Genomic DNA, 26,307 nt, shown 5'->3' with positions numbered 1-26,307 from the left:
ACCACACTCATCTTCCAAGGTCCAGCCAAATATTACCACCTCTATAAAACCTGCCCTGAAAACTTCAAAACAATTACATCTCTCTCCCAGTTCTCTTTTCTCTTTCTCTGTATGTTTTTGTGCTTGTCGCTTTGTAACATGTCATTATATCCTTCCCTTGCCTCCTGAGTCCTTTCAGTGCATTGTCGTGCCAGGTGAGAGGAGAATTCAGGTTTGGCAAGGCGGGTGGGAAACCACGAAAGGAAGACTAATGAGTACTGAGGGCCTGCTCTGGGCCAGGCCCTTCTAGGTGCTTTATGTACATCATCTCATTTAACCTCCACAAACTCTTCATGGTAGATTGTGTCTCAGTTTGCAGATGAAGAAACTGAGTATCAAACAGAATAAGTCATTTGCCTGGAATCACACAGCTCAGAGGATTCCCCATCAAAATCTGTAGCCTGTACTGTTCATACTATACCAGGCTGCCCAGTAAGTGTCTGAAGACCAAATGAATGGGTCCCTGAGGCATGGGGAGAAGATGGAGAGGGAGCTGTTGGCTGCCGAGAACAGCCATTCCCCCTGGCTCTGGGGGATCTGGACTGCAAACACAGTAGCTTCACCCTGGAAGCCTGAGAGATGACTCAGTAGCTCTTGACAAGAGGAGCTAGGTCTGGCATGCTCTCATTAGGCCACTGGCCAACAGAGAGAATCCTTAGACCTTATCACTTAGTTGTGCAATTTGGTGATGTTTGACGGAGTCATTCTTGGTCTACCAGAAGCCCAAATGAGCTTTGGTAGGTAACACCTCTAGCCTCTAGCTCTCCTGGGTCACTTGCCAATGCCTTTTTTTCTTTTGTCTTTGAAGGAGGTCATCTTTTAGGTACAACTTTTTCCAGAAGGTAAGATGACATAATAGTGGAAGATGGTTGTAATTTTACTTGCAGAGTTGTCTTCCCCCCATTTGGAAGCAATTACGCATTTGAGCTAGTTCGGTGATTTCATAAGCTGTACTCCCCAACCTACTCTCTCTGGGCTGGGCCTAGATCTTCCTATGCTTCAGGCATTTCCAGTGGCAGTTTCCTCCGTAATTCTCCTTCTCCATGGCCTCAGTCTTATTCTCTACCCTCTCAATGCTTTGTCCACCCAAGTCTTCCCTTGTGCAGCACATGTTAGAGCAGCAGGAGGTAGACTATATGCTCCTGAAAGTCTGGGGACCTGTCTTGTTTGACCCTGCCCTCCAAAACCAAACCCAGTGCTGGTCTGCTTCTCTCTCAGTTCCCTATCTATAAAAATGAGATCATAAATACCATGGTGATCTGCCTGATGCTAAGCCAATCTCACAACTTCCTCAAATCCCACTCCCCACACACAGGCATGGGGCTACCTGTAGCAGGCCCTGATGCTTTCCCTGGCGAATAGAAGTGGTGACAAGGAATGACAGAGATTCCAAATAGGTTGGAAGGGAAACTGAAAGCAGAGGACATTGTGTCCTGCTTTCCACTTAGAACTCCTGGAGAGAACTCCTCACAGGGTTCTTGTATATCAACACAGGGCAATGGTAAAGATTAGAAATGGTGGCATAGTGTGTTTATATAGAGAGAAGGCTGGAGATGGTGTCCTGTCTAGTCTTTCTTGTCTCTTGTGTGGCAGGGTGGGGATTCTAGTTTGCCCTCATGTTTTTAATAGGAAGCTGTGTTGTGAGCCAGGGACAGGGCTGCAGAGACAATGGTGTGGACAACTTAGATCAGGAGCCAGATGGAGGAACTGACAGACACTCAGCGGTGAGAGCTGAGGGGACCTAGGTCAGCAAAAGGGGACCTAGGCTTGGATGTGATTCTGAGAGAATAGACCATGGGGCCCACTGGACCAAGCCTTCAGCAGTGGGTGGCAGCTGGATGCCCAAAAACTCCGCAGGGTGAGGGAGATCTCTGGAGAGGCCATGGAGAACCCAGGGCTCAGCATGCGCTGTGCTCAGAGATCCAGGCCCCTTCTCCCTGCTGCCAAAGTGACACCAGCACCCCACTCCCAACCTGAAAGCCATCTTGACTAACAGAAGGAGAAGGAGGGAAAAGAAAGAGTATGCATTTATCCAAAGGACATTGAGTTAACTAGAGACCATTTTAGAGCAAAAGAAGGAGCTACTTTTAATCATCAGGTTTAAGGATCCTTTTCCTGTACCTCAGGAATGGAGGCTCCAAAATGAGATGGAGCCACCTGAGACATCAAAGGAGGCTCAGGGATTTTAAAACTTTATTTAGTGCTGCTATTGTTTGTACATCTAAATTATATCCATACATTTTAAGCCAACTCTAAAACAAATCCATATTGAACACTTATGGTGTTAGGACACTTGGTAGGAATTGTTGAAGGCCATTATCATATCCTAAATTCTGCTGCTCCTCCTTATTTTACCATTTCAGGTTTGAAGAAATATCTAGTCAGGTCCTCCCTTTTTAAGGGGTGACATCTTTTCCCTCTCTGTATCCTCCATAGTGTCTAGCATAAAATAAATGCTCAATGAGCTCTGGTTGGTTGGTTGGTTTTGATTGGTGACTCCAAAGTCTAGAGATACTCTAAAACGTGGGCCTCTCCCCTCAGCATCACTAACATTATCCTCATCTGAACTCAGTGAGTTCTGATACAACATATATTGCTCCTCTAAACTTCTACATAGACTTCAGTGAAGTGGCTCTACATTGGCTAGAATTACCCTTGAAGAACACATTTCATCTCCTCCATATGATGAAGGGGCTCAGGTGGATTGCCTATTAGGAGTCCTTTACATTCTGACATTCTGTGAGTTTAATTACTCAGTAGGGACAGTCTGCAGATTCCTCATTTGTTGTCCTGGGATACTGGGGATGGGATCCTTGGGATCTTCCTTGAGCTGAGAACTACTTATCTCTGCAATCCCATTTTAAGGCTGCTCTCCTATTCAAAGTTCCTAATTGGAATTTCCAAGTCGTATTTTTTCAAACTATATTTCTTTTTGCATGAGATGATTTCAAAGGCTGTTAAAGTTACAATGAAACCACTGAATCTCTTGATTTCTAAATTGACAAAAACTTCAGAAGTGGCTTTTGGTGACTGGTAAGCCTCCCAGTTGCCAGTGCTATTCTTGCCTTGGTTCATGGAAAAGTCCCAGTGTCTCTTCGTAGGATCTAGGAGCAATAGCTCATAATATTGAACATTAAACAGCAGCAGCAGCAGCAGCAGCAGCAGCAACCCAGCTGAACATTTCTGTAGGTCTTCAAGGTTTACAAGGCACCTTGACATACATCACTTTACCGTGTCCGCATGAGGTAGGCAGAGAAATTTGTATTATCTCCACTTTGCTTATGAGAAGAATGAAGCTCAAAGCAGTGGAGTAACTTTGTAGGTTACCCAGTAAGAAACATTATCAAGGTCCTGCAAGCAGCTCTCCTTTACTCCAGTCCGCACAAAGTGCTTGCTTTTCACCATACAAGTATGTTTTAGCAAGATCTTTAACAATGGAGACTTTAATCATAAGGAGTGTCTTTCTTGACCATGGATTGGCAAACCTTTTCTTTGAAGAGCTAGATAATAAATATTTTTGCTTTGTTGACCGTATGATCTCCGTGGCAGCTACTCAACTCTGCTGGCATAGCTTGAAAGCAGCCATAGACAATATATAAATAAACAGGCATGGCTTTGTACCAATAAAACTTTATTTGCCAACATAGCTGGTGGGATTTGGCCAATGGGCTGTAGTTTATGGACCCCAGTCTAAATGGATTGGAAGTGGTACACCACATTGCACTGACCATTTATATGACAACCATTCCTTGCTTTTTACTTGCGGGCAATGCCCTGGCTTCATAGGGTGCTTACTCCTTTCCACATGACTCAGGAGGAAATCCAGATTACTGTAAGCCAACTATGGAAATGCAACTATGGAAATGCTGTTCCTTGCCAGTGTTTGAGTTAGGTGTAGGCATGTGACCTACTTTTGATCAGTAAGACGCATGGGAAAATCTGCTGGGTTACATGGAGGAAAAATTTACCTGCTCTTAAGATGAGAATCAAGGAAAAACAGTTCCTCTTCCTTCCCCTGGACTCATGCTGTACAATATGATCGCCACTAGGCACATATGGCTATGTAAATTAAAATTAATTAAAATTAAATGAAATTACAATTCAGTTCCTCAGTAGCACCAGCCGCATTTCAAGTGCTCAGGAGTTACACAGGGCTAGTGGTTGCTGTACTGGACATCATTGCTGAAAGTTCTGTTGGATGGTGCTGCATTTGGACATTTTTGTGTCTAGGATGCCTGAAACAGTGGTACCCATGTTAAAAACATGGAGAGTAGCTAGCAACTGCAAGTGGAAAATGCAAATAATCACTGAGTTTTGAAGATGTTGAGTCCCTGAGTTAATGGTACCCTGAGGATAAAAGAACAGAAGGATGGAAAGGGCCTGGGTCTTTGTTGCTCTTCTTGAGCTGCAGGACCAATCTTAGAAATGTCTGTTTTGGGATTTCTTGTTAAGTGGGCTGAACAAATGTCCTTAATGTATATGGTACTTTTAATTGGGTGTTCTGTGCCTTGCCCCTGAAAGCATTTTAACACATATAAGAGTTAACTTTACAAAGGTTTACTATGTGTCATGTTGTTATAAGGGCTTCATGTATTACCTCAGTGAATCCTAACAATAGCGACAATCGGGTGTCAATCCTTCATTTGCTAAATGAGGGAACTGAGGCTTGGATGATCTGAGTTGCGTCCGAGTTCACACAGCTGGAAAGGGGAGGTGGTGGGATTCTAGAACTTGTGTCCTAAACCACTTCCTCAGTGTTTAGTCCTTGAGGCAGTTGAAAATGATTTTCATATGACTTTGCCATATTCATTCATCCTGGGGTAGATTTGTACCCCTGAAGGACTGGATAAAGATGATGAGAGATGTGAGGAATTAAAGCAATAGCTCCACTGATTTAATCTATTAGGGAGTAAGTTGTTCCAAGAGAACATGCTGTTGAAATATACCTTGATGCAGGTACATCTTACTTCAAGGAAATAACAAGAAACACATTGATTTTGGCAAAGTAGTCTTGTGTTCATAAGATCATAGTGCCATAAAAAGCCATCAAGATAAATTGAGAATGCTTTTGCAGTGATGTCCGTGGAAATTATTATGTTGATTTTTAGTATCAGTATCCTTTTTGACCTTTAGCCTTTCCTCTTCTTTTCTTTTCTTTTTTTTTTTTGAGAGGGCATCTCTCATATTTATTGATCAAATGGTTGTTAACAACAATAAAATTCTGTATAGGGGACTCAGTGCACAATCATTAATCCACCCCAAGCCTAATTCTCATCAGTCTCCGATCTTCTGAAGCATAATGAACAAGTTCTTACATGGTGAACAAGTTCTTACATAGTGAATAAGTTCTTACATGGTGAACAGTGCAAGGGCAGTCATCACAGAAACTTTCGGTTTTGATCACGCATTATGAACTATAAACAATCAGGACAGATATGAATATTTGTTTGATTTTTATACTTGATTTATATGTGAATCCCACATTTCTCCCTTATTATTATTATTATTTTTTAAAAATAAAATGCTGAAGTGGTAGGTAGATGCAAGATAAAGGTAGAAAACATAGTTTAGTGCTGTAAGAAAGCAAATGTAGATGATCAGGTCTGTGCCTATAGACTAAGTATTAATCCAAGCTAGACAAGGGCAACAAAACATCCATGGATGCAGAAGATTTCTCTCAAAACAGGGGGGGGTGAGGTTCTAAGCCTCACCTCTGTTGATCCCCAATTTCTCCTCCTCTTTTCTTTTAGGATGCACAGAGAATAAAGTAAAAGCTTCTCTCATTGGTATAGTATTTAGTGTAGTACAGAATTTTGTCAATTTAAAGAAGACAAATGAAAATATAAAATGGTAAAACAGGCAATAGTCTTGCTTTGGTGACTAAAGTACAATTGCTTAGAATTATCTGATTAACTCAATAAACAAGAACTGAACACATAGCTGTGTTGTGTTTCAACTATATAGACTTTTTTTGTCTTGCTCCTAATATAACATATGATTTGTTATTGCACTGATTTGGATTCTCAGTAGAATCTAACAGATTTTGAGGTTTGGTGTACAGGTAGGAGGGGATGAGTCTGAATTGGTGAAGAATTTTCAGTTAGTTAGGATATTTTCAGAGTAATATCACTAAAACTCTGTTTGAGGCCAGGGCTTTGTTTATTCCCTGCTGTAACCTGAGTGCCTCACACAGAGCAGGCCTTCAAAAATTGGAATAAATGAATAAACTCTGGGCAAGCCCCTTCATATTCCTGAGCTTGTTTCCTCATTTGAAGACTGTGGGGACTGGACTAGTTTGGTATCTAGTGTTTTCCCTACTTACGACGTACTTTGTAATTCTTTTCTTCCAGTGAGTTCCAAGTCATAAAGGATGCTATCTTTCAAATGAGTTAAGTAAATATTTTTCCCCCATTTTTTGGTCAGTGAAGATATATATATATATATAACTAACCATCTCCAGTGTTTGTGGTCAGCAATAGAAAAACCTGTAGAGATATAATTTCAAACAAAGTAAATGTCACACTAATTTTCTCATGTAGTCTACTGTGGGTAAATAAGCAATTTTTGAAATAATGAAATATAGTCTAAGTGACTACCTTGGCCAGTTTTCTAGATTTACAGTATTTTACTAGGTCATCTTCAAGTCTCCTTTACCTCTGAAATAGATTTCTGTGAACTTCAGTTTCCTGATGTGTAATGCAAAGAGATGGAACCCCACCCCGATCCCACCCCCACCCGGGTCCTTCTAGGACATGTCTTCCTGTGATCCTGAGCTATGGAAACTTGAATTAGACAAACACAGTATTGTAATAGATATTTTCACTAATCCAGCATTAGTGAATAGATAAGAATGTTTTGTAGTTAGAATGGAAATCACATACATGCAAATCTAGGAAAGAAGCCATCTTCGTGATTTTTAAAATGCTCCTCGACAAATTACTGATACAGTGTTTGCATTAATAAAAAAAAAGTCCCAGTTTATTATATAAAGTAATCTTTATACAAGGACACAGAATCATCTAGTCGGAATGCATAATAATTACCACTTACTGTTGGAACAGTGATAAAATACTTTATAAATGTAATCTAATTTCATCCAAAGTAATCACCCCCATTTTACAGATGAAGAAACACAAGCAGAGAAATGTTAGAAACTTACTCAATGCAGAGCCCAGATTTGAAGCCAAGTTAAGTCTCCTTAAAGAGCCCAGTCACTTAATAACATTTAAAGCAGGGTGAAGGAGGCATGCTCATTCATCCATTGGAAAAAATGGACATGGACATTTTCTTCATATGGAGAAGATCACAAAGTCAAGAGTTACATATTATTAAAAGTGAGGAATCCCAAATCAGACTTTTAAAGCTCATGACAAGCTAAACATAATATTAAGGAGAAGGCATTAGAATAGGAGTCACTAACACACAAAGGCCAAAAGGCCTGCTAAGGGTCTTTACCCAGAAATGCTACAGCAAAGGTTTAAGGTTTACACGGCTTCAAAACAGAGGCAACTAAAACATACAACTTTTCCAACTAAGTAGTATGCAGCAGGAATACCCACAATTCCAGCCTTTCTTAGTGGCCTTTACTAGTATGTAGCTGTTTACAGAGAGCTGGTTTGTCACATGGGAGTCCTACTCTTGAGGGTCATGAAAAAACCATTATATGGATGTTCGCTGAGAGTAAATCTGGGAGATGAGTCACAAAGAAGGTGGGATTCATATACATCCTTAAAGTGGCAAGGATTCTTCCTCCTCTGATTCATATTTTGACTTTTGACTTTGTCAATATTATGATAAAGAACAAGAGAGAAAATGGTGGTGAGGCAGGGGGACTTTAACATTAATTTTGACCCATCATTAGTTTCATGGGTATTAGTTATGCCACAGCACTCATATTAAATCTGCTGTGGCAGACTGGCTAGCAGCTCACCATACTTTTATTTTTTCTTCCTCAGTACACAGCCAGACTACATTTCCCAGCTGTCCTTGCAATTAGAAGTATCCATGTGACTGAGTTCTGGCCAGGGGATGTGGGCTGAAGTGATGTTTGCTACTTCCAGGCCTATCCATTAAAAATCTTCCACCTGATCCCCTCATTCTCCCTCCTTCCCTGTTTGCCTGCTGGATGTTACTCTCCAGAGCAAACCTGGAATCTTAATGCTGGAAAAGGCAGTGCCTCTGCCGACCAGGGTCCCTGAATGACTGCATAGAGCAGGTGCCCCTTACTCTGTGCCCCCACCCTTGGCCCCTAGGCTGCTGACTGGACTTTACATATGGAAAATAAATTTTAAGTCCCTGAGATTTTTTAAATCCCTGAGGGTTTATTTGTTGCAACGGCTTGCCTAACCTTAACCAATACATCTGACTATGACCCTTCTCACTGGCATTGTTGGTACATCTCATTCTGCCATTGGAAGGTGTGGTGGGGTGAGGTAAGCATGAACCGAGGTTCATACAATCTCAGAAATCTGGAGGAGTCCATCATGGTCACTACTGAGATGCTCATTGTCTAATCAGGAGAGAGTCATATGAGGGTAAGAGGTTCCACCAGAGCCACCCACTCCTTTTTTGCCAACCTAGGCCACTGGGACCTTCACAGGATAGCAGAAGTTAAGACTATAGGCTCTGGACTTCCTAGGGTTAAATCTTACCCCTGTCATTTATTAAGTCTAACTGTAACAAGGTATTCAATTATTGTGCTTCAGTTTCCTTAATCTGTAAAGTAGCAGTACATCTCTCCTAGAGTATGTAGATTAAATTAGTTAATGCATGTAAAACAGATGCCTGTAATGTATCTGACACATTATAAGACCTCAGTAAATACTAGCCATTATCATTAGAGACCTTCACAGTCTAATAAAATTTTGTAGTAATGGATGTGTTCTATATCTCTACTGCCCAATACAATAGCCACCACCTACATGTGGCTGGCTATTGAGCACTTGAAACATGACTGAGGAAATGAATTTTACATTTTATTTAACTTTAATTTAATAAAATTTAAATAGCTACATGTGCCTAGTGGCTACTATATTGAGAAGTGCAGCTATAGACCATTTGTTCTAATTGCTTCAGGTTTTTTCTATTTCATACTGTATAAGTCAAGGTTCAGTCACAGAAGGAGAATCCCTAGGGACGGACGGACGGACGTGACACACACACACACACACACACACACAGAATTTATCAGAGATTTCACCTTATACAACTGTGGGAGCTATAAAGCTGTTGTCTTCACATCCGATGCTCTCTGATGGGCAGGGAGTAGGGAAGGGAGGATGCATATAAGATGGGGGAGTGCAAGAACAAGCTGGAACCCACAAACATGAATTGTAGCCACAAAACAGACTGAAACCCACGTCAGTTCTTGTTACCTGTGACCTTGGTGGTGTGGATGTACTGCAGAAGCTGAACCCTCCAGCACAAAATTGCATACATACCTGGCCCAGGAGTGGGAGAAGCTGAAGGAGGATCCAGGGGATGGTGGAGCAGTTGCAGGCTGGCATTCCCTCATATTAATGAGGTGAGGCAGCTAATAACTGCCAACATGTGGGGCCTGTAAAGTGGCTGCTGCTCCACTTTTGCCCACTTCTGCCACAAGAAACTCTCTTGTGTCCCACACTACCCAGAAACATACAGCAATGGCATCCCAGGAAATGTAGCTCAGCCTAGTCATGATGCCGCATCACAAAATCCCCACACATACTAGAAAGCTAATGAGCTCAATTTTGTGTCTGTTAATTCTTCTAAATAAAACATGATGTGAACATCTCCCAAGACTCTATTTAGTTGTTTTGTTCTGCAACTGGCCTAAAGATGTTCTGAAAGCCAGGTGACATTATCTTTGAGTAGTCAGATAAGTTTTTCAGTTTTAAGTTTTTCTTTACCTTTTTTTTTTGCTTTAGAATTTTCTCCATATAAACCCACATTATTATTATAATCAGAAAAGAAACTAATGTTAATTTTTAGAAGCCAGCCTATGACCCTAGGGAGACTGCACATCCCACTAGAGGACCACCTGATAACATCATGATTGGCTGTGCCTTCCACTCTTTCCCTAAAATTTTGCTGGGTCTTGACTTTGTACAAGAACTTAATGAAATAAAAATTATGGTCACCAGATCTCCTGAAACCCTTTGACTTCTGTCTCTTTCCTCACCTGTTTCCAAAGTGATTCCCAAAGGCATTTTGAACATTGGGAGCAAATAATATAGAGGCAAAGAAACTGAAGTGGAAGTCTTGTTCAGTAGAGGGAGAAATCATTTTTAGAAAAGTCACTAGGTAAGTGAGGAATAGAGAGGGCACCATTGTATTAACTGCCGACACGAACGGCATTTACTCTGTGTCCTTCTCAGTACTGTAATAGTAGTGCCCATGAAGTATGTCCTCTTATGGTTATCTTCAGCTCTATTTTCCAAGTGGGGAATTGAAGTACAGGTGGGTTAAGTTGTCCAAAGTTACATGGTGGCAGATTACCAAAGGTGTACAAAACAAGTGGTGGGTTTGGACCTAGGCAGTCTGGGTTTCAGTCTAGGTTCATGACCTGCCTACCACACTTGAGGGGTTCAGGGCAGTGTCACATGGGCTGCTGGGGTTTGGTGGGTTAACTGTCGGCTGGCTGACCCCTGCTTCTCCCTCACCCCCACATCCCAGTGACCCCCCCCACACCAAATCTTGTCTTACCTTAGAAGCAACTCTTTTCATGGCAACTTCCCAGGCATGGGATCTCACTGTGTCTTTCTCAGTGTACTGCAGGAGCCTCTTCTCTGGCCATCCCACTTCAGATCACCCTCCTCACTTATTTCATAGCTGTAAAAACAATATTGTTCTGTTCCAGGGTCTGGAGAGAGAGGACAGTGGGGAGCTCATTTTGCTCCTGAGTCTTACCTTAGGCTCTGTGCCCCCCAGGAAACCTTAGAGAAGGGCCAAGGGGTGACTGCACAACTATGAGCTGGCAAAGTGGCATGATCTGAGGGAGACTGGAAAACTGTACCCTAGCCGCTAGTGCCCCCACCCCCACCTTTCCAGGTGCTTCTGCCCTTAAACTCCACCACCAGAAACTCTTGCTAACTCATAACCACAAGTGCTTTGGTGTGAAAGAGCATGTCAGCTGACTAATAGAATCATTGTAGACTCTAGTGGGAATCAGGGAGGAGAGGGACACCCAAGCAAATTTCCTTGAGCTGTATCTCTGGGAAGGAACTGTGATAACCCTGGAGCATGTATACTCTACCGGGACAAAACTGCCCCCATGGGAGTGAAAATTGGTTCTTGGAGGCAAAATTATTATGTATCACACAGGGCGGGGACCAGGATGAGGCAAGTGAGGGGTCTAGGGCACAAAATGTCAGGAGACACCCCCTCTAAGGGCTGTGTGTGTGTATGTGTGTCTACACATACATACATACATACATAAATAAATATATATACACATTAGATGGCAAGTAGTGCTGTGGCTAAGGGGATGGAAAGGGTCAGGCAGAAGGAGAAAGTGTTGAGATTTTAAATAGAGTAATCTGGATCAGCCTCTCAGAAAGTGATTTTTAAGCAAAATTGGAAGGAGGTGCCAAGGTAAAGCAAGGGGCTTTTGGAGGAAAAGTGCCCCAGGCAGAGGGAGCAGTAAGTGCAAAGTTCCTGAGGTGGGAATACAGCCCGATGTATTGAACGAACAGCAGGGATGCCAGTATAGCTGAGTAAGGGGAGAGTAGGAGGAGACAGGGTCTGGTAGAGGGTCATCTGTGTGGGGAAACTCCGTAAAGAAGCACAGGTATAATGCCAGTGTAGTAAGTGATCAATAAAAGCCAGTCAGCCTCCCTCCCTCCCTGCCCCCTGAAGCACTAAGCAACATTTACATAGCAGATTGAAATGACCCCAGAAGCTACCAGCCTTCAGAAGGTGAACACAAATGGCAGCTGGCATTTTAAAATGGAAAGCATGATCAGAATACTTCATTATCTGCACTGGCCTTGACCAGCAGCCTAGATTGCTGTCTGTGTCTCTAACTTCAGGGGCCCTGGGAATGGGGGATGATGCCCTAATATCCTCCACCTGTCAGAAATAGTTTATTTCAAGGCTATTATCCTTCCTAAAGTGCACATCTCTCCTGGTGGAGCAGGGTAGACAGCCAATAGTTCAGTGGCTCTCTGCTCTTTTGGACCACAGCCCAAGGTGAGAAGCAGCCCAGTATAGTGGTACTGGAGAGCCTAGGCACATATCCTGGGTCTACCCTTTTACTAGTACTCTTGGGCTCATTGTTTGACCTCCCTGAGCCTCAGTTTCCCCATCTGTAAAATGGGGATAACTTGTCTCATATAGTTGTTAAGAGGACTAAATGACTTAATATTTATGAAGTGCTTGGTCACAGTAATGCTATATAAATGGCCATTAATTTAAAACAGATTCCCCTTTGGCATTCTACTCTTTCCAGGAGGAAATATATATGAATACACTCACTAATTTGCATTTTATTTTAAGGAACTTACAAACACTCCAAAGCTCATCTCCCAGACCCTTGGGAATGGGATGGTCCATAAACCCCTGAGAGAGCCAAGATCAATTCTAGAGGGGTCAAGGGGCAAGGGGATGGGTGAGTGGTACTGTGTGAGGGAGGCAAAATAGCAAGAACTAAGGGGTGTGGGGGATCAAGAACACATTTCACCCTCTTCCTATTTTGGCCAAGGCCCACCTAGAACTGCTGACCACTTGCACTTTGGGAAATTCCATCAGCTAGGAGCTAAAGTTTTCTTTAATGATGTCACTTTTAATCACTTAATAAAAATGTTATGTCAGGGTCTTTATTGAGCAATGTGATGTGAGGAACTCACAGCTAAGTAAACACTTTTTGGCTGTGCCAAAATAGAATTGTTTTCATTAATTTTTTTGGTTATGTGGTAAAATCTGAAAATACAATTCTTGGAAGAGTGTCTGTTGTCCCAAACCCTGAAGAGCCAATATAATAACAAAATTATGTTGCTTTGTTTGGGGTTCCCACACAAGAGTGCCTAGATGTGGCACCTTGTTTTGAATCATCTGTCTGTGGAACAGTAAGTCAATCCAAAGGAGGACTGTCACCAGATTACAAGTTTCAGTTGGGTCTAAAATATTCACACAAGGGGCTGATTCATATCCTTTTAAGATCCATTCCTAGAAGATTAAATAAGCCTTATCTTTCCCATCCAACTTGGAGGAGAATGTGTTGGAAGTAAATAATTACTAGTATTACCAGTCATGGGCTTAAGACAACCAACCGTCTCCCATTTTAAATCTTTATATCCCCCACAGTATCAAATAGTGGGGAGAAAAATGAAAACTTCAGAAAAACTCAGACATGATCTTGCATGACTTAGGTGCAGGTAGTTTGTTTGGGAGGTGATCCCAGGAATCAGAAGTGAGAGAGGAGGGAGAGGGCATTAGGAAAAGAGGCAAAGTCAATAAAGGGTATATTACTGAGGTCATTGCTGTAGGCAATGAAGGCTCAGGATTGATAGCAGAGTTTTTTATGTTATTTGTGACATGTATTTGAATGGCCTTTTTGCATACATTTGTAAGACCTGATAGTAAGCAATCTATCTATTGTGATAGGCAGTTGTAACTACTACTGCAAACCAGATTCTGAATAATTGCTGTCTAAGAAGTATTCACAAGTCTTTCTTTTATGGACTGTGCCTCATTGCCCTCAGATCCATTCACCATCTTTACCCTGCTCACAGGGACCTTTACGCTGCTCACAGGGACCTGACCCCTTGCAATATTTGTGTTAAATTTCTGCTCTTGAACTACCTGTCATGGGTTCCTTACTGATCTCTGACTGCTAGAGACTCCTTAATGATGTCATCAGTCAACCCAAAAATATTTTTAAACATCTACCAGATACAAGGCACTAGAGTGGACTCCTGGAGGATAATAAATAAAGCACCAAGCAGCTTAGCATCTAGTTGGGAAAACAAGACATAGTGAAAGAGTTAAATAACAGTGCCCAATAGTGTATGTCCAAATGTCAAGTGAATATTTTAGTCAATGAATAAACTTTAAAGAGGAAAGAGCCACCTACATTGATTACTGCAAACTGGGTGTGCTTTAGAGGGCCAGAGAACTGACATTACGGGTCATCTTCTAAAACTTCCAATTTTGGAGGGGTGAAAATTTGGAGTTTTATTTGAAATCTCCTTATTTTAAAATGTTGCTAAGTACTCCAAACTTTTCAAAAACTTCAGTGTGATTCCCACTGTGTGGCAAGATAGAACTTGGCTGGGAGCTAAAGTGGGGTTGTGAGCCAGTGGTGTGCATTTGGGAGAAATGGCTCACTGCATTGGGGAAAAAGTCGATGCACAGAATGTTAATGATTCCTTCTAATTAGAAGATTCTGGGGTTCTAATATTTCACTCATGTATGAGGGAATCAAGGCCTGGGCTTAGAAGGGAGCGGTGGGCATGGAAGAAGGAACAGATGAGAGAGAGACTATGGAATATTAATAACAATACCCTATATTTATATACTCGAGTGTGGTCCACAGAGTTTGTCATTGGAAATAGGGCAAAGCAGAGGCTCAGAGGGTAGGCTTTGAAGTCAGGCTGCTTGGGTTCAAATCCCAGCTCACAATGAATTACTGGTGGGACCCTGAACAAGTCACTTAACTTGGCCCAGCCCAGCCTGTTTCTAAAGCACTGAAAAAGGCTGATACTAATGAATTCACATATCTTATGGAATTGTTAGCATATTAAATAATAAATGTGTATGAAGCTCGAGTGTGTTAAGCCTGGCTCACAGGGAGCATCCACTGATGTTCGCTATTGCTGTTACCACATACATCATCTCTCTTTAATCCTTGTAGCGCCCCATGTTACAGTGAAAAGAATGCATGGGAAGGATGACTAGATATGGAGATGGGAGGTAGGAAATGGGAGGAGTCAGGAGCAATGGCCAGAGAGTGAGCATTTGATTTATAGACTTAGCTCTACTGCTGAAACTAACTCTGGGTTTCTGGGCCCTTCACTTAACCTCTGTGGGATTTTTTTTCATAAAGGGTGGTTCCTTGCAATTCATATTCTTCATAATTTAAAAAAATTGAAGTTTTCTGAGTATGTTAGGAAGAATACTGGCTCTCCAAAGATGTCCACATCCTAATGCCTGGAACCTGTAAGTATGTTATCTTACATGGCAAGAGGGATTTTGCAGATCTGATTAGAGTTAAGGACCATGATGTGGGAAGATTATTGTGGATTACCTGGGTGGGCTCAGTCTAATCATGTGAGTTCTTAAAAGTAGAAAAGGAAGGTAGGAGAGTGAATCAGAGGGATCCAGCACGAAAAGGATGCTCCCAGCCCATCTCCCTGTTGCTAGCTTTGAAGATGGAGGAATGAGGCATGAACCAAGAAATGTGGCATCAAGAAGTTGGCTGCTAGAATCTGGGAACAGCCCTCAATTTTCAGCCAGCCAGAAAATAAGGACCTTGGTCCTAAAACTGCAAAGAACTGAATTCTGTAATTACCCAAATAAGTAGGACACAGATTCTCCCCTAGAGCCTCTGAAAAAGAATTGTAGCCTGACCACACCTTGATTTTAGTCTGGTGAGACCCACACTCGACTTCTGACCTCCAGAACTCTAACATAACAAATTTGTGTTGTTTTAAACTACTATGTTCATGGTAATTTGTTATAGCAGCAACAGGAAACTAACACACTGAGGTTTGAGTTTAAATTAATTTGGCTGGTGTTACCAGCAATACTGCCAATTCAAGAACTGGTCAGGTATGGAAATGACATGCAGTGACAAGGGATAAGTTCTTGGATATTTGGAGTTGGAAAGGCAATGACAGTAAGGCCTCAGATGGCAGTGCTCAGACTACACTTGGCCGGGTGGGATTAGAGTTTGGGAGGTGGTGGCAATAACTTTGAGAGGAAGTACCAGGGAGGTGACATAGGGAAAGAGACTCCATTGAAGGGAGCCAGTTTATTGAGTTTCCAGTTCCTCTATTTGGCTTCCAGTCTAAGATCAGGCATGCCAAACTCCTGCTCATCCTAATTGGAATATATGGACTTTGTTTAGAAAAATCACTGGGGAGTCACACTATCTTTTATAAACAGATCACAATAATTTTATTTATTGACTTAAATTGAGACTTCAATAAATGAATAATGCATTAAAATTTGCTCTTCATAGGTTTCCAAAGGAAGATATGAAATTTTAAAATGTTTTTCCTTTGTTTGTGCATCTCTTTTAAAAAATTTTTTTATTTTGTTGTCATTAATCTACAATTACATGAAGAACATTATGTTTACTAGGGTCCCCCCTTCACCAAGTCCACCCCACAAACCCCATTACAGTACTGTCCATCAGCATAGTAAGATGCTGTAGAATCACTACTTGTCTCCTCTGTGTTGCACAGCCCTCCCCATGCCCCCCCCATTATACATGCTAGTCATAATACCCCCTTTCTTTTTCCCCACCCTTATCCCTCCCTTCCCTCCTACTCTCCCCAGTCCCTTTCCCTTTGGAAACTGTTAGTCCTTTCTTAGGTTCTGTGATTCTGCTGCTGTTTTGTTCCTTCAGTCTTTCTTTGTTCCTATACTCCACATATGAGTGAAATCATTTGGTGTTTGTCTTTCTCTGCCTGGCTTATTTATACCCTCTAGCTCCATCCATGTTGTTGCAAATGGTAGGATTTGTTTTCTTGTTATGGCTGAATAATGTTCCATTGTGTATATGTACCACATCTTCTTTATCCATTCATCTACTGATGGACACTTAGGTTGCTTCCATTTCTTTGCTATTGTAAATAATGGCTTTTGGATGTAGAGTTCTATATATGTCTATTAGGTCCATCTGTTCTAGTGTGTTGTTCAGTGCCTCTGTGTCCTTACTTATTTTCTGTCCAGTGGATCTATCCTTTGGAGTGAGTGGCATGTTGAAGTCTCCTAAAATGAATGCATTGCATTCTCTTTCCTCCTTTAGTTCTGTTAGTATCTGTTTCACATATGCTGGTGCTCCTGTGTTGGGTGCATATATATTTATAATGGTTATATCCTCTTGTTGGACTGAGCCCTTTATCATTATGTAATGTCCTTTATCTTTTGTTACTTTCTTTGTTTTGAGGTCTATTTTGTCTGATACTACTGCAACACCTGCTTTTTTCTCCCTGTTGTTTGCATGAAATATGTTTTTCCATCCCTTGGCTTTTAGTCTGTGCATGTCTTTGGGTTGGAGGTGAGTCTCTTGTAAGCAGCATAGAGATGGGGCTTGCTTTTTTATCCATTCTATTACTCTGTGTCTTTTGATTGGTGCATTCAGTCCATTTACGTTTAGGGTGATTATTGAGAGATATGTACTTATTGCCATTGCAGGCTTTAGATTTGTGGTTACCAAAGGTTCAAGGTTAGCTTCGTTAGTATCTTACTGTCTAACTTAACTCGCTTATTGAGCTATTTTAAATACTGTCTGGTGATTCTTTATTTTTCTCCCTTCTTATTCCTCCTCCTCCGTTCTTTATATGTTGGTTGTTTTATTCTGTGCTCTTTTGTGTTTCCTTTAACTGCTTTTGTGGGTAGTTGATTTTATTTTTTGCCTTTAGTTAGTATTTGGTTGGTCTGTTTTCTTTGCTGTGATTTTATTTTCTCTGGTGACATCTATTTAGTCTTAGGAGTGCTCTCATCTAGAGCAGTCCCTCTAAAATACCCTGTAGAGGTGGTTTGTGGGAGGCAAATTCCCTCAACTTTTGCTTGTCTGAGAATTGTTTAATCCCTTCTTCATATTTAAATGATAATCGTGCTGGATAAAGTATTCTTGGTTCAAGGCCCTTCTGTTTCATTGCATTAAATATATCATGCCATTCTCTTCTGGCCTGTAAGGTTTCTGTTGAGAAGTCTGCTGATAGCCTGATGAGTTTTCCTTTGTAGGTGACCTTTTTCCTCTCTCTAGCTGCCTTTAAAACTCTGTCCTTGTCCTTGATCTTTGTCATTTTATTTATTATGTGTCTTGGTGTTGTCCTCCTTGGGTCCCTTCTGTTGGGGGTTCTGTGCACTTCCATAGTCTGATCGATTATTTCCTTCCCCAGTTTGGGGGAAGTTTTCAGCAATTATTTCTTCAAATACACTTTCTATCCCTTTTTCTCTCTCTTCTTCTGGTACCCCTATAATGCGGATATTGTTCCTTTTGGATTGGTCACAGTTCTCTTAATATTGTTTCATTCCTGGAGATCCTTTTATATCTCTCTGCGTCAGCTTCTATGTGTTCCTGTTCTCTGGTTTCTATTCCATCAATGGCCTCTTGCATCTTATCCATTCTGCTTATAAATCCTTCCAGAGATTGTTTCATTTCTGTAATCTCCTTCTGGACATCATCCCTTAGCTCTTACATATTTCTCTGCAGCTCCATCAGCATGGTTATGAGCTTTATTTTTAATTCTTTTTCAGGGAGATTGGTTAGGTCTATCTCCTTCTCAGGGTTTGCCTCTGTGATCTTGGTGTGTATCGAATTCCTCTGCCTTTTCATGGCGATAGAGGTATTCGTGGGGAGCTGGCGCATGTGTTGGCTAAGAGAAAGTCCTTCTTGCTGGTTTGTGGCCTTCCTCTCCTGGGAGAACAGCGACCCTTAGCGGCTTGTGCTGGGTAGCTGTGTGCAGGCAGGGTTTCTAATTCTTGCCCAGCTGCTGTGGAGCTCCGCGGTTGCTGTGGGCATGGCCAGCCTCAGGCTGCTTCTCCAATATGGTGGAGCCGCGTCAGAGGGGGAATGGGCGGGAGGCTGTTTATCGCCGTGAGGAACCTCTGGGCTGCGCTGCCGCCCAGGGGGTTAGGGCACCCAGGGTTCCCTGGGATTCCCAGCTGCTGGGCTAAGTGTCCCAGGATGCTTCCATCCAGCTGTGGAGTCCCTGTTCCTTTAAGACTTTCAAAAAGCACTCACTTTTCTTTGTCCCAGGTGCGCCAGCTGCGGGGACCCACTCACAGGTCTTACTGTCCTGTTTCCCTAGTTTCCAGCACCCCATGCACACACTGTGTGTCTGCACTCCAGTGTGGATGGCTAGGGCTGGGTGTTTAGTAGTCCTGGGCTCCCTCTCCCTCCCCTCTCCAACTCCTCTCCTCCCACCGGGAGCTGGGGTGAGGGGCACTCAGGTCCCGCCGGGCCGCGGCTTATATCTTACCCCCTTCGTGAGGCGCTGGGTTCTCGCAGGTGTAGATGTAGTCTGGCTGTTGTCCTGTGTCTTCTGGTCTCTCTTTTAGGAATAGTTGTATTTGTTGTATTTTCAAAAATATATATGGTTTTGGGAGGAGATTTCTGCTACTCTACTCATGCCGCCATCTTGGTTCTTGGATTGTGCATCTTTTTTAACAATGGAAATGTTTTGTCTCCTGAGAGTGGCCTGGAGCTCAAATAAATGACTCACTGGAAGTGACAACCACCTCTTTGGTTGTAACAAATGGGAAATGAGTGAGGAGGGACCCTAAGAGAAACAGGCTGATACTCAGGAAAATGTAAGGCCTATGGGGATGTCTCCATGGTGGACCAGGAGGAGTGATGTGGAGCATCATAAAGAGAGACAGTAAATGCAAATAAAATTTAGTTACTGAACAATCAGGCCCCTAGAAGAAAAAAAAAAATGCCAAAAGAGAAAAAGTAGAAAATAACAAAAAAAACTCTAGAGCTTATTTATCAGATTCTCTACCTTCATCAATCAAATCTCTGCTGTGAGCACTGTAGGCTCCATGATGAAAGAGACCAGCTCTGCCTGTGAGCTGGGCTGGTCTAGCCCTTGGTTTGCATTTTGATTAGGTTTTACCTCTTAATTGTAAGTCCATGTCTATCAAACTTGTCTACCCTGAAATGGCTGACCAGGACACTTCCTTCTGTACTCTGGCTCTTCTATTACTCTTGAGTTGTCCATTTCTTCTAATGTCTAAGAAAGAGGTAAAACTAAAGTCAGCTCCCTTCCCTGTGGGTATACAGCTCTGTTCAAAGGATTTAGCAGAGAAGAAGGTTGAAACCATTGGTGACTATGGTCAGCCACTGAGCAAAATTGTAAAGGAGGCAGTATTGGCCTCTGTTACCCTTCAGTATCACTCTCCCTCTTCCCTGGTATCCAGCTCTTCCTTAGTGCCTTTTTGCATTTCTCTGCCTGTGCCACATTCCTGTCCCATTCCACCTCACCTGCCCACACTGATATCATTCTCAGAATAGCCCGTATTGAACGTTGATTTTTCCCAGTACTTTTCAACATGGACTGGTATGGTAGGTTTCCGCTACAAGATCAGAATTTAGTCCATTGGGATTAATTCATACTAAAGTGTGAATGACTGACTTACCCATAATGCTCCCAAGAATAATGCAACAGACTCTTTGTTTGGTGGAGTATTAAAGTAGCCTGAGGGATATATAGAAGAATGGAGACCAAGAAGAGGCAACTCCAATTAAATTAGAGCATCAAAGTTTGTCTTCTTGGCTGCAGGGTCATTCAGAGCTTGAGCACTCATCCAGTCCAGCTTTCAAGCAGAATTCTGTTTTAATTATCCCAGAAAATAATCAGTACCTTATCACCATTTCAGGAAATAGGCTCCCGGGGGCTACCAGGTATGTTGCACTGTGCAGTTTTAGTTTCCAAAAACACTTATTCTAAACTTTTAATTGTATCTCAAGATACCACTATGGTAATAACCATTCCTTTGTAATTAAAAAAAATTTTTTTTAAGATAACACCCATCTGGATCAAAGTTTGGGGAAATGACACTCTCATGCACTGCAAAGGATAGTATAAATTGGTTCATTTTCTGTAGGGCATTTTGGCAACCAAAATTCATGGAATTCCTGAAGGAAATATGTATGCAAAAATTTAGCCAAAAGGATTTATTGTAGTTGTTTATTAACTGTGCAGAACTGTATACACCAAAATGCCCATTAAAAGGAAATTTGTTATATAAATTAAAGGTACATCCAATCAGTGAAATGCTATACAGTTATCACAAATGGTATTATTGAAAGTTGTTTAATGATATACAACAATGTTTAGGATATACTGTCATGAGAAAAATCAGGTTATAAGTAGTATAAGTGATATGGTCTTTCTTATCATCATATAAATACATGTACACACATATTCATATGTCTGTGTACTTATACATAGAGAAAGAGACAGGAAAGAATATATGCCAAAATGTTAATGTCATTTTATCTCTGGGTGGTAAAGTCATAGGTAGTTTTAAATTTCTTTGTTTTGTTTATCTGTAATTTCTGAAGTTTCTCCAATAGCTGGGTATAATTCTTATGGAGGAAAAAATAGAATTGCTTTTCTTTTAAGGAATCTGAGCATCTTCCCCAAATAAATAACACAGCAGTTCTTATAGCTTATACACCCAGAGGCATGTAATCTAGTTTTAAGTCATAATAAAGAAGTGGCTTAATAGGTATAAAGTCTGTGCTAAAAGGTATAAGAAGCACAGTTAATGAAAGTTTAATTTATGCAGACATATACATTTACAAATTCTAATGAATATTAGCTAACAACTAAAGTTCTTAGTCATCATTTTTAGTTTAAGATGTACTAAACCATATATAACAAAATATATAGAGTACTGTCAACAGTTAAATTGGAAGAATTGCTTCACCAGAGATATGTCTTTGTAGAGAATTGAAAAGTACTGATTAGGCTGTTGAAAATAATAGTAAATTAACATACTGCCCTCTTTTGGTAGCTATTCTAACATTTCACATTCACTCCCATTGAAGACGCTAATCTACAAATTCATGCACAACATAAATTAATTTTAAATCATCTTTTTCTTCAACAGAGAATGCTGATAATTCCAGTTTGTTATCACCATCTGGTAAGACTGTTATTTCATGACTTTGGGGAATTTCAGGAAAATATGCTAAGAGTTCTCCAAGCAATATGGCATGCAGTCAGTTACAGCAAAACTGTTTTCTTCCATGAAGCCTAGTTAAATTCATTATTAAACCTACATTTAAAAAATCAATAGGAAACATAGATAAGAGGACAGACAGGCGTATTGATCTGCCCATATTGCTGGACAAAGTTGGGGAATAAATTGTGGGTTTTTGTTACAGTCACTGATTATAAGTTCTTCACTACTATTTTTAGTATTGTAGTTCCCAAGTCTCCTGAAGAGTATGAAGAACATAAATGTGCTGAATGGTCTTACATCCATGGGATGAGATATATATACTTCCTCAGTACCCCAATGAATGAATATTTTCAGAAGGCTTCTAAGGGCTTAGCACTCAAGAGAATGGGAAGGCAAATAAACTAAAACCCGCTTCCGAAACTGCTAGAGGGAACTGCAACCTCAGAGATAAAGTGGTGCAGCCCCATCCCTTAGCTGATGAGACAGTGACTCCTGGAATGGCTGAGTGACTGACTTATCTAAGGTCACACAGTTTGTTGCTCCCCATAACACAGAGGCAGCATGTGGCTTCTCTGCCTCCTACTTCTATATTCTTTCTGGTATACCATATATTACAAAACAATCTTTTACGGTAAGGAGTAAGCCAACTCACATTCTATGCTTAGTTGTGTGAATATGAGCTTCTAATGTTATGAATTCATTGAAATAAAATGAATGATAATAGCTGTTAGTTCTCATGTACATACTACATGCCTGAGAATCTTCAGACATCTCATTCTATTTTCAATCTTACAGCACAGGAATCATTATATTCATGTTATAGTTGAAGAAACAAGATCAGAGAGGATAAAACTTGCTCATGTTCACACATTCTCTGGAGCCAGACCACTTGGGTTTGAATTTGGCCACCACCCTCCCACGCCTATTGCTAGCTGTGTGACTGTGGGCAAGTTCCTTCACCTTTCTGTGCCTCAGTTTCTTCATCTGTAAATGGGGGGAATAACAGTACCTGTTTCATAGGGTGGTTGTAAAGATAAAATGAGATAACACATGCCTGGCACAGAGTAAATCCTCAATAAGTAATAACTGTCATTCTTATGAGTTATTAAGTAATGGGCAAAGATTTGAACCCAGGATTACAAGTCTCCAAAACCCACACTCTTTTTACTGTGCCAATTTGCCACCTTATTATTAACCTCCTAGGGTAAAATGAACCACTGTATTTTTCTTCTGGTACAACAGCCTTCATCAAACTTAACCATGGTGATATCTTTACAAAATCCTGTTTGCATGGGATGGGGTATGTGGTTTGGGAGGCACACACTGATTCCAGTCACAGCTGGGTTCTGGGTGTCCTGGGGGAGAGCTGCACTAACTGGGAAGTAAGAGCCAGTGTACATCCAGGGATGAACAGACAGCTATGCCTACATACCTCTTTGGACGGCATCACCAGTCATCAACATTCAGAAGAATTAATAGGCAAAACCCAGCTTTGGCCATTTATTTTGTTCTGCCTCAAGAGGAAGGGATTCTACATCCACACTTTGAATCTTACTGCTCAGTAACTGCCTTACTTCTCAAGAAATATCCTTGGTAATTTTTTTATAATGTAGTAAGTGACAAAACATGGAAGCAGTAATGTAGGACAGACAGGGTGTGTGTGTTTCAGCCAACGCATGAGTGGTCTAAAACAGCCAGGCCAGCCAAGCGGCTTGACACACCCAGATGTTGTCCTTACTGGCTGAAGAGCAGGCTTCTTACTGCAAAGCTTGGTGTAGTTGTAAAATGTTTGTGTTTACTTTTCCTGTGTATACACAGAGGTCAAGCCATTGGATCCTTTTAATATTTAAACATGCAAAATGTGCATAGTAGACTAACCTCTTAGCTTAAGTGGAATTACTCCCCGGGAAATTTATAACTTGATTGATTGTCTTAATGGCAGCCTTATTTTAAAATAACTTACCAGGAAATTGTGTTAGGTAGTTCAGTACTGAGTGATAGCAATGTTGTTTTTTTTTAAACCCTAAATTCACTATGGGAAGAGTTGCCAGGCACCATTACAACTGAGTGGAGCCAATGTGCCAATATGTTTCATAATTGTAGGTCAGCAAATTAAAGGATAGAGTGTTTTCTAAAACTGTCCAGCTGAAGAATTTTGAAAGTGCTATTTTTCATATTTTGTTGTGGTTCCTAAACTTATTTCCATAATAGTCCATAGGTAGGTGCAGGTCTTGAGACTCAGGTTCTTCATCAATAAAATGAGATAGTCATTTCATCTCTTGGGTTCTTTCTCTACAATTCTCTGATTAAATGTCTACTCACTGAGTGATTATGGGACCTGCAGACTTAACTACATACTGTCTGATAGCGTGTTTTCTGATTCTTTCCATAATTATATCTCAAAAGTTATAGCTCCCTAAAATTCAGTCAATAACTGTTTCAGAGTATTAATTTGAAAATTTTGTTTTTTTTTTTCTCCTGCAGCTGAATCACCTCTTATTCGTTTTGTCCCCTACTTCACTGGTACTCCAGGCAAGATTTTGAAAAAATTAAAGCCCAATTTGTTTTTTAAGTTTTTGATTTAATTATATTTTGTATTGTTTTTTTTTCCTTGGGACAAAAGAGGTTGAAACAACAAGCCTAAATGGTAAGAGTTTTTCTGAAGCAAGTAAAAATTGATAGCCCTTAATATGAACATAAGTACGATGAATGGTGTTGAAGGTTTCCATATTGAAATAATAAAAAATCAAAATAACAAAAAAACACCCCCACAAGTGTCAACCCTGAAAGGGAGACCTGAACTTTCTGGCTAACTGATAAAATTGTTATTCACATGGAGAGAACAGTCCTCCACCACTCTGTTCTGGGAAAGACAGGACAGACTGACCACATTTTGACTACCCTGTATTACTTGCTGTCCAACACAGTGCCAATCCATTTTATGGGACAAATTGCTTAAATGTGAAAAGCACATCCAGTGACTTCAATATGATTCAGCATGGATTGGGAGGCACAGAGTGTTCAGAGACAGCCTTTTTACAGATGATTTCTATCAATTTTTAAATCGTATGAAATGGAAAAAAGCTGGCATCTTCTTCATGCTAGAGAAAAGGGTGAATAACTGGACTATATTTGAGGGAGGTGGGCAGGGCAGCACATTCTGTTCCCTCCCCAACATGGGTAGACAGCCTTCTATCTTATTGCAGTCAAAACTCAACACTTTTTACAGTCCCTTTAGTTAAAATAAAGTGCTATTTTTCAGTGGTGAAGGAGCTAAACAATCATAGATGTACCTCACAGTGATCTAAACTGGCTTAATTTCATATTTGGTCCAATGGGAAGGGCCAGACATTATCATTTTTATATGCAGTTACATTTTAAAGTGACAGAACATCTTCAAAATAGTTTTGGCAGTTATTTTTGTATCATATTTTATGTGGGGTTTTAAAAAAGTATGATAATGCATGCCTTTTTTCCCCCTAAAGTTTCATCCGAATAATAATTTCTAGAGTAATTTTCATTTAGAGGTTTACCAATAGAATACATTTTAAATTGGATATTTTAAATGAAACAAGATCAAAATCAGATTTTCCTAATAGTTGAATGTTTAAGAACTCCAAATTTAAATTAGAGTTACTTAAAAATTGCTTTAAGAGTGTACTATTAGGTAAAGATGTATAAGCATCCACAGGGTTATATATTAAAGTTAGTATTAACTGTGATAATATCATATCTGTTAGGGACTTTAATTATAATAGAGAAAAAAAGGGACAAAATGTTAAACCACATAAATGGGTTTATTTAAATTTAATAATTATGGGAGTGTTGCCGTGTTTTAGACATATAACTTGTGTTCAGGAAACACATTTTGAATGAATGAGTACTTGCTTAGGAATTATCTCTGGGGGTTAGAGAATGGATAGTGTGGTGAGGGAGTGGGCAGCAAATATGTTTGATAGTGTCAGTTGGCTTTTGCAAAACTCTGCTTCTCTGGGATTTTGGGAAAAGTGAAATGTTTAAGGAACCTAGGAAGATTATTGTGTTTGTTAATCATGCCAATAGTTAGGCTAATTTTTATTATTTTATTTCAGATGCTACTTCAAACGTATTATCTACTTTAAACAAAACAGGTAATATCAAGTTATTTCCAAATATAATAGCTTATCTTCTGTCCCTTCTTGAGCTTCTCATTTGTGTGATTGGTCTTCTGGGTTAGTATAGGTTATCTCCTTGCCCACTTCCTGTGCCTTTAACTGTTGATTTATTACTCATTTTACTTGGACATTTAACTATAATTTTGGTGTCACCACACTCTTGAATTTCCAAACTGCTTATGGCCATAGCACTCCATTTAAAATAACATTATTTAAACAATTATAATAGTAATACACCTTAGCTCATAAAAAATGGAGAACATAGAAA

General features: G+C 40.6%; 1 protein-coding gene and 1 long non-coding RNA gene across 8 annotated transcripts in view; one reads left to right on the top strand and one right to left on the bottom strand.

The window, feature by feature from the left end:
• LOC108407539 (uncharacterized) overlaps positions 1–26,307 on the bottom strand; it is a 146,902-nt gene that overhangs the window by 73,259 nt on the left and 47,336 nt on the right. The window contains exon 3 of the long non-coding RNA XR_001855767.3: positions 10,723–10,848. This is a non-coding gene — a long non-coding RNA (uncharacterized lncRNA). The remainder of the gene's footprint in view (positions 1–10,722; positions 10,849–26,307) is intronic.
• ADGRG2 (adhesion G protein-coupled receptor G2) overlaps positions 1–26,307 on the top strand; it is a 110,822-nt gene that overhangs the window by 46,967 nt on the left and 37,548 nt on the right. For 5 of the 7 annotated variants that reach the window (XM_073227611.1, XM_037020454.2, XM_073227609.1 and 2 more), the window contains 4 exons: positions 21,811–21,846; positions 24,370–24,408; positions 24,509–24,532; positions 25,977–26,015. In XM_073227611.1, the coding sequence (XP_073083712.1) occupies positions 21,811–21,846; positions 24,370–24,408; positions 24,509–24,532; positions 25,977–26,015 (138 nt within the window). The remainder of the gene's footprint in view (positions 1–21,810; positions 21,847–24,369; positions 24,409–24,508; positions 24,533–25,976; positions 26,016–26,307) is intronic. The other 2 variants (XM_073227614.1, XM_073227613.1) reach the window with 1 other exon arrangement.

Source organism: Manis javanica, chromosome X (genome assembly GCF_040802235.1).
Source record: "Manis javanica isolate MJ-LG chromosome X, MJ_LKY, whole genome shotgun sequence".
Lineage (NCBI taxonomy): Eukaryota > Metazoa > Chordata > Mammalia > Pholidota > Manidae > Manis > Manis javanica.
Note: the sequence above shows the minus strand (reverse complement) of the source record. Positions and strands in the feature narration are given on the sequence as shown.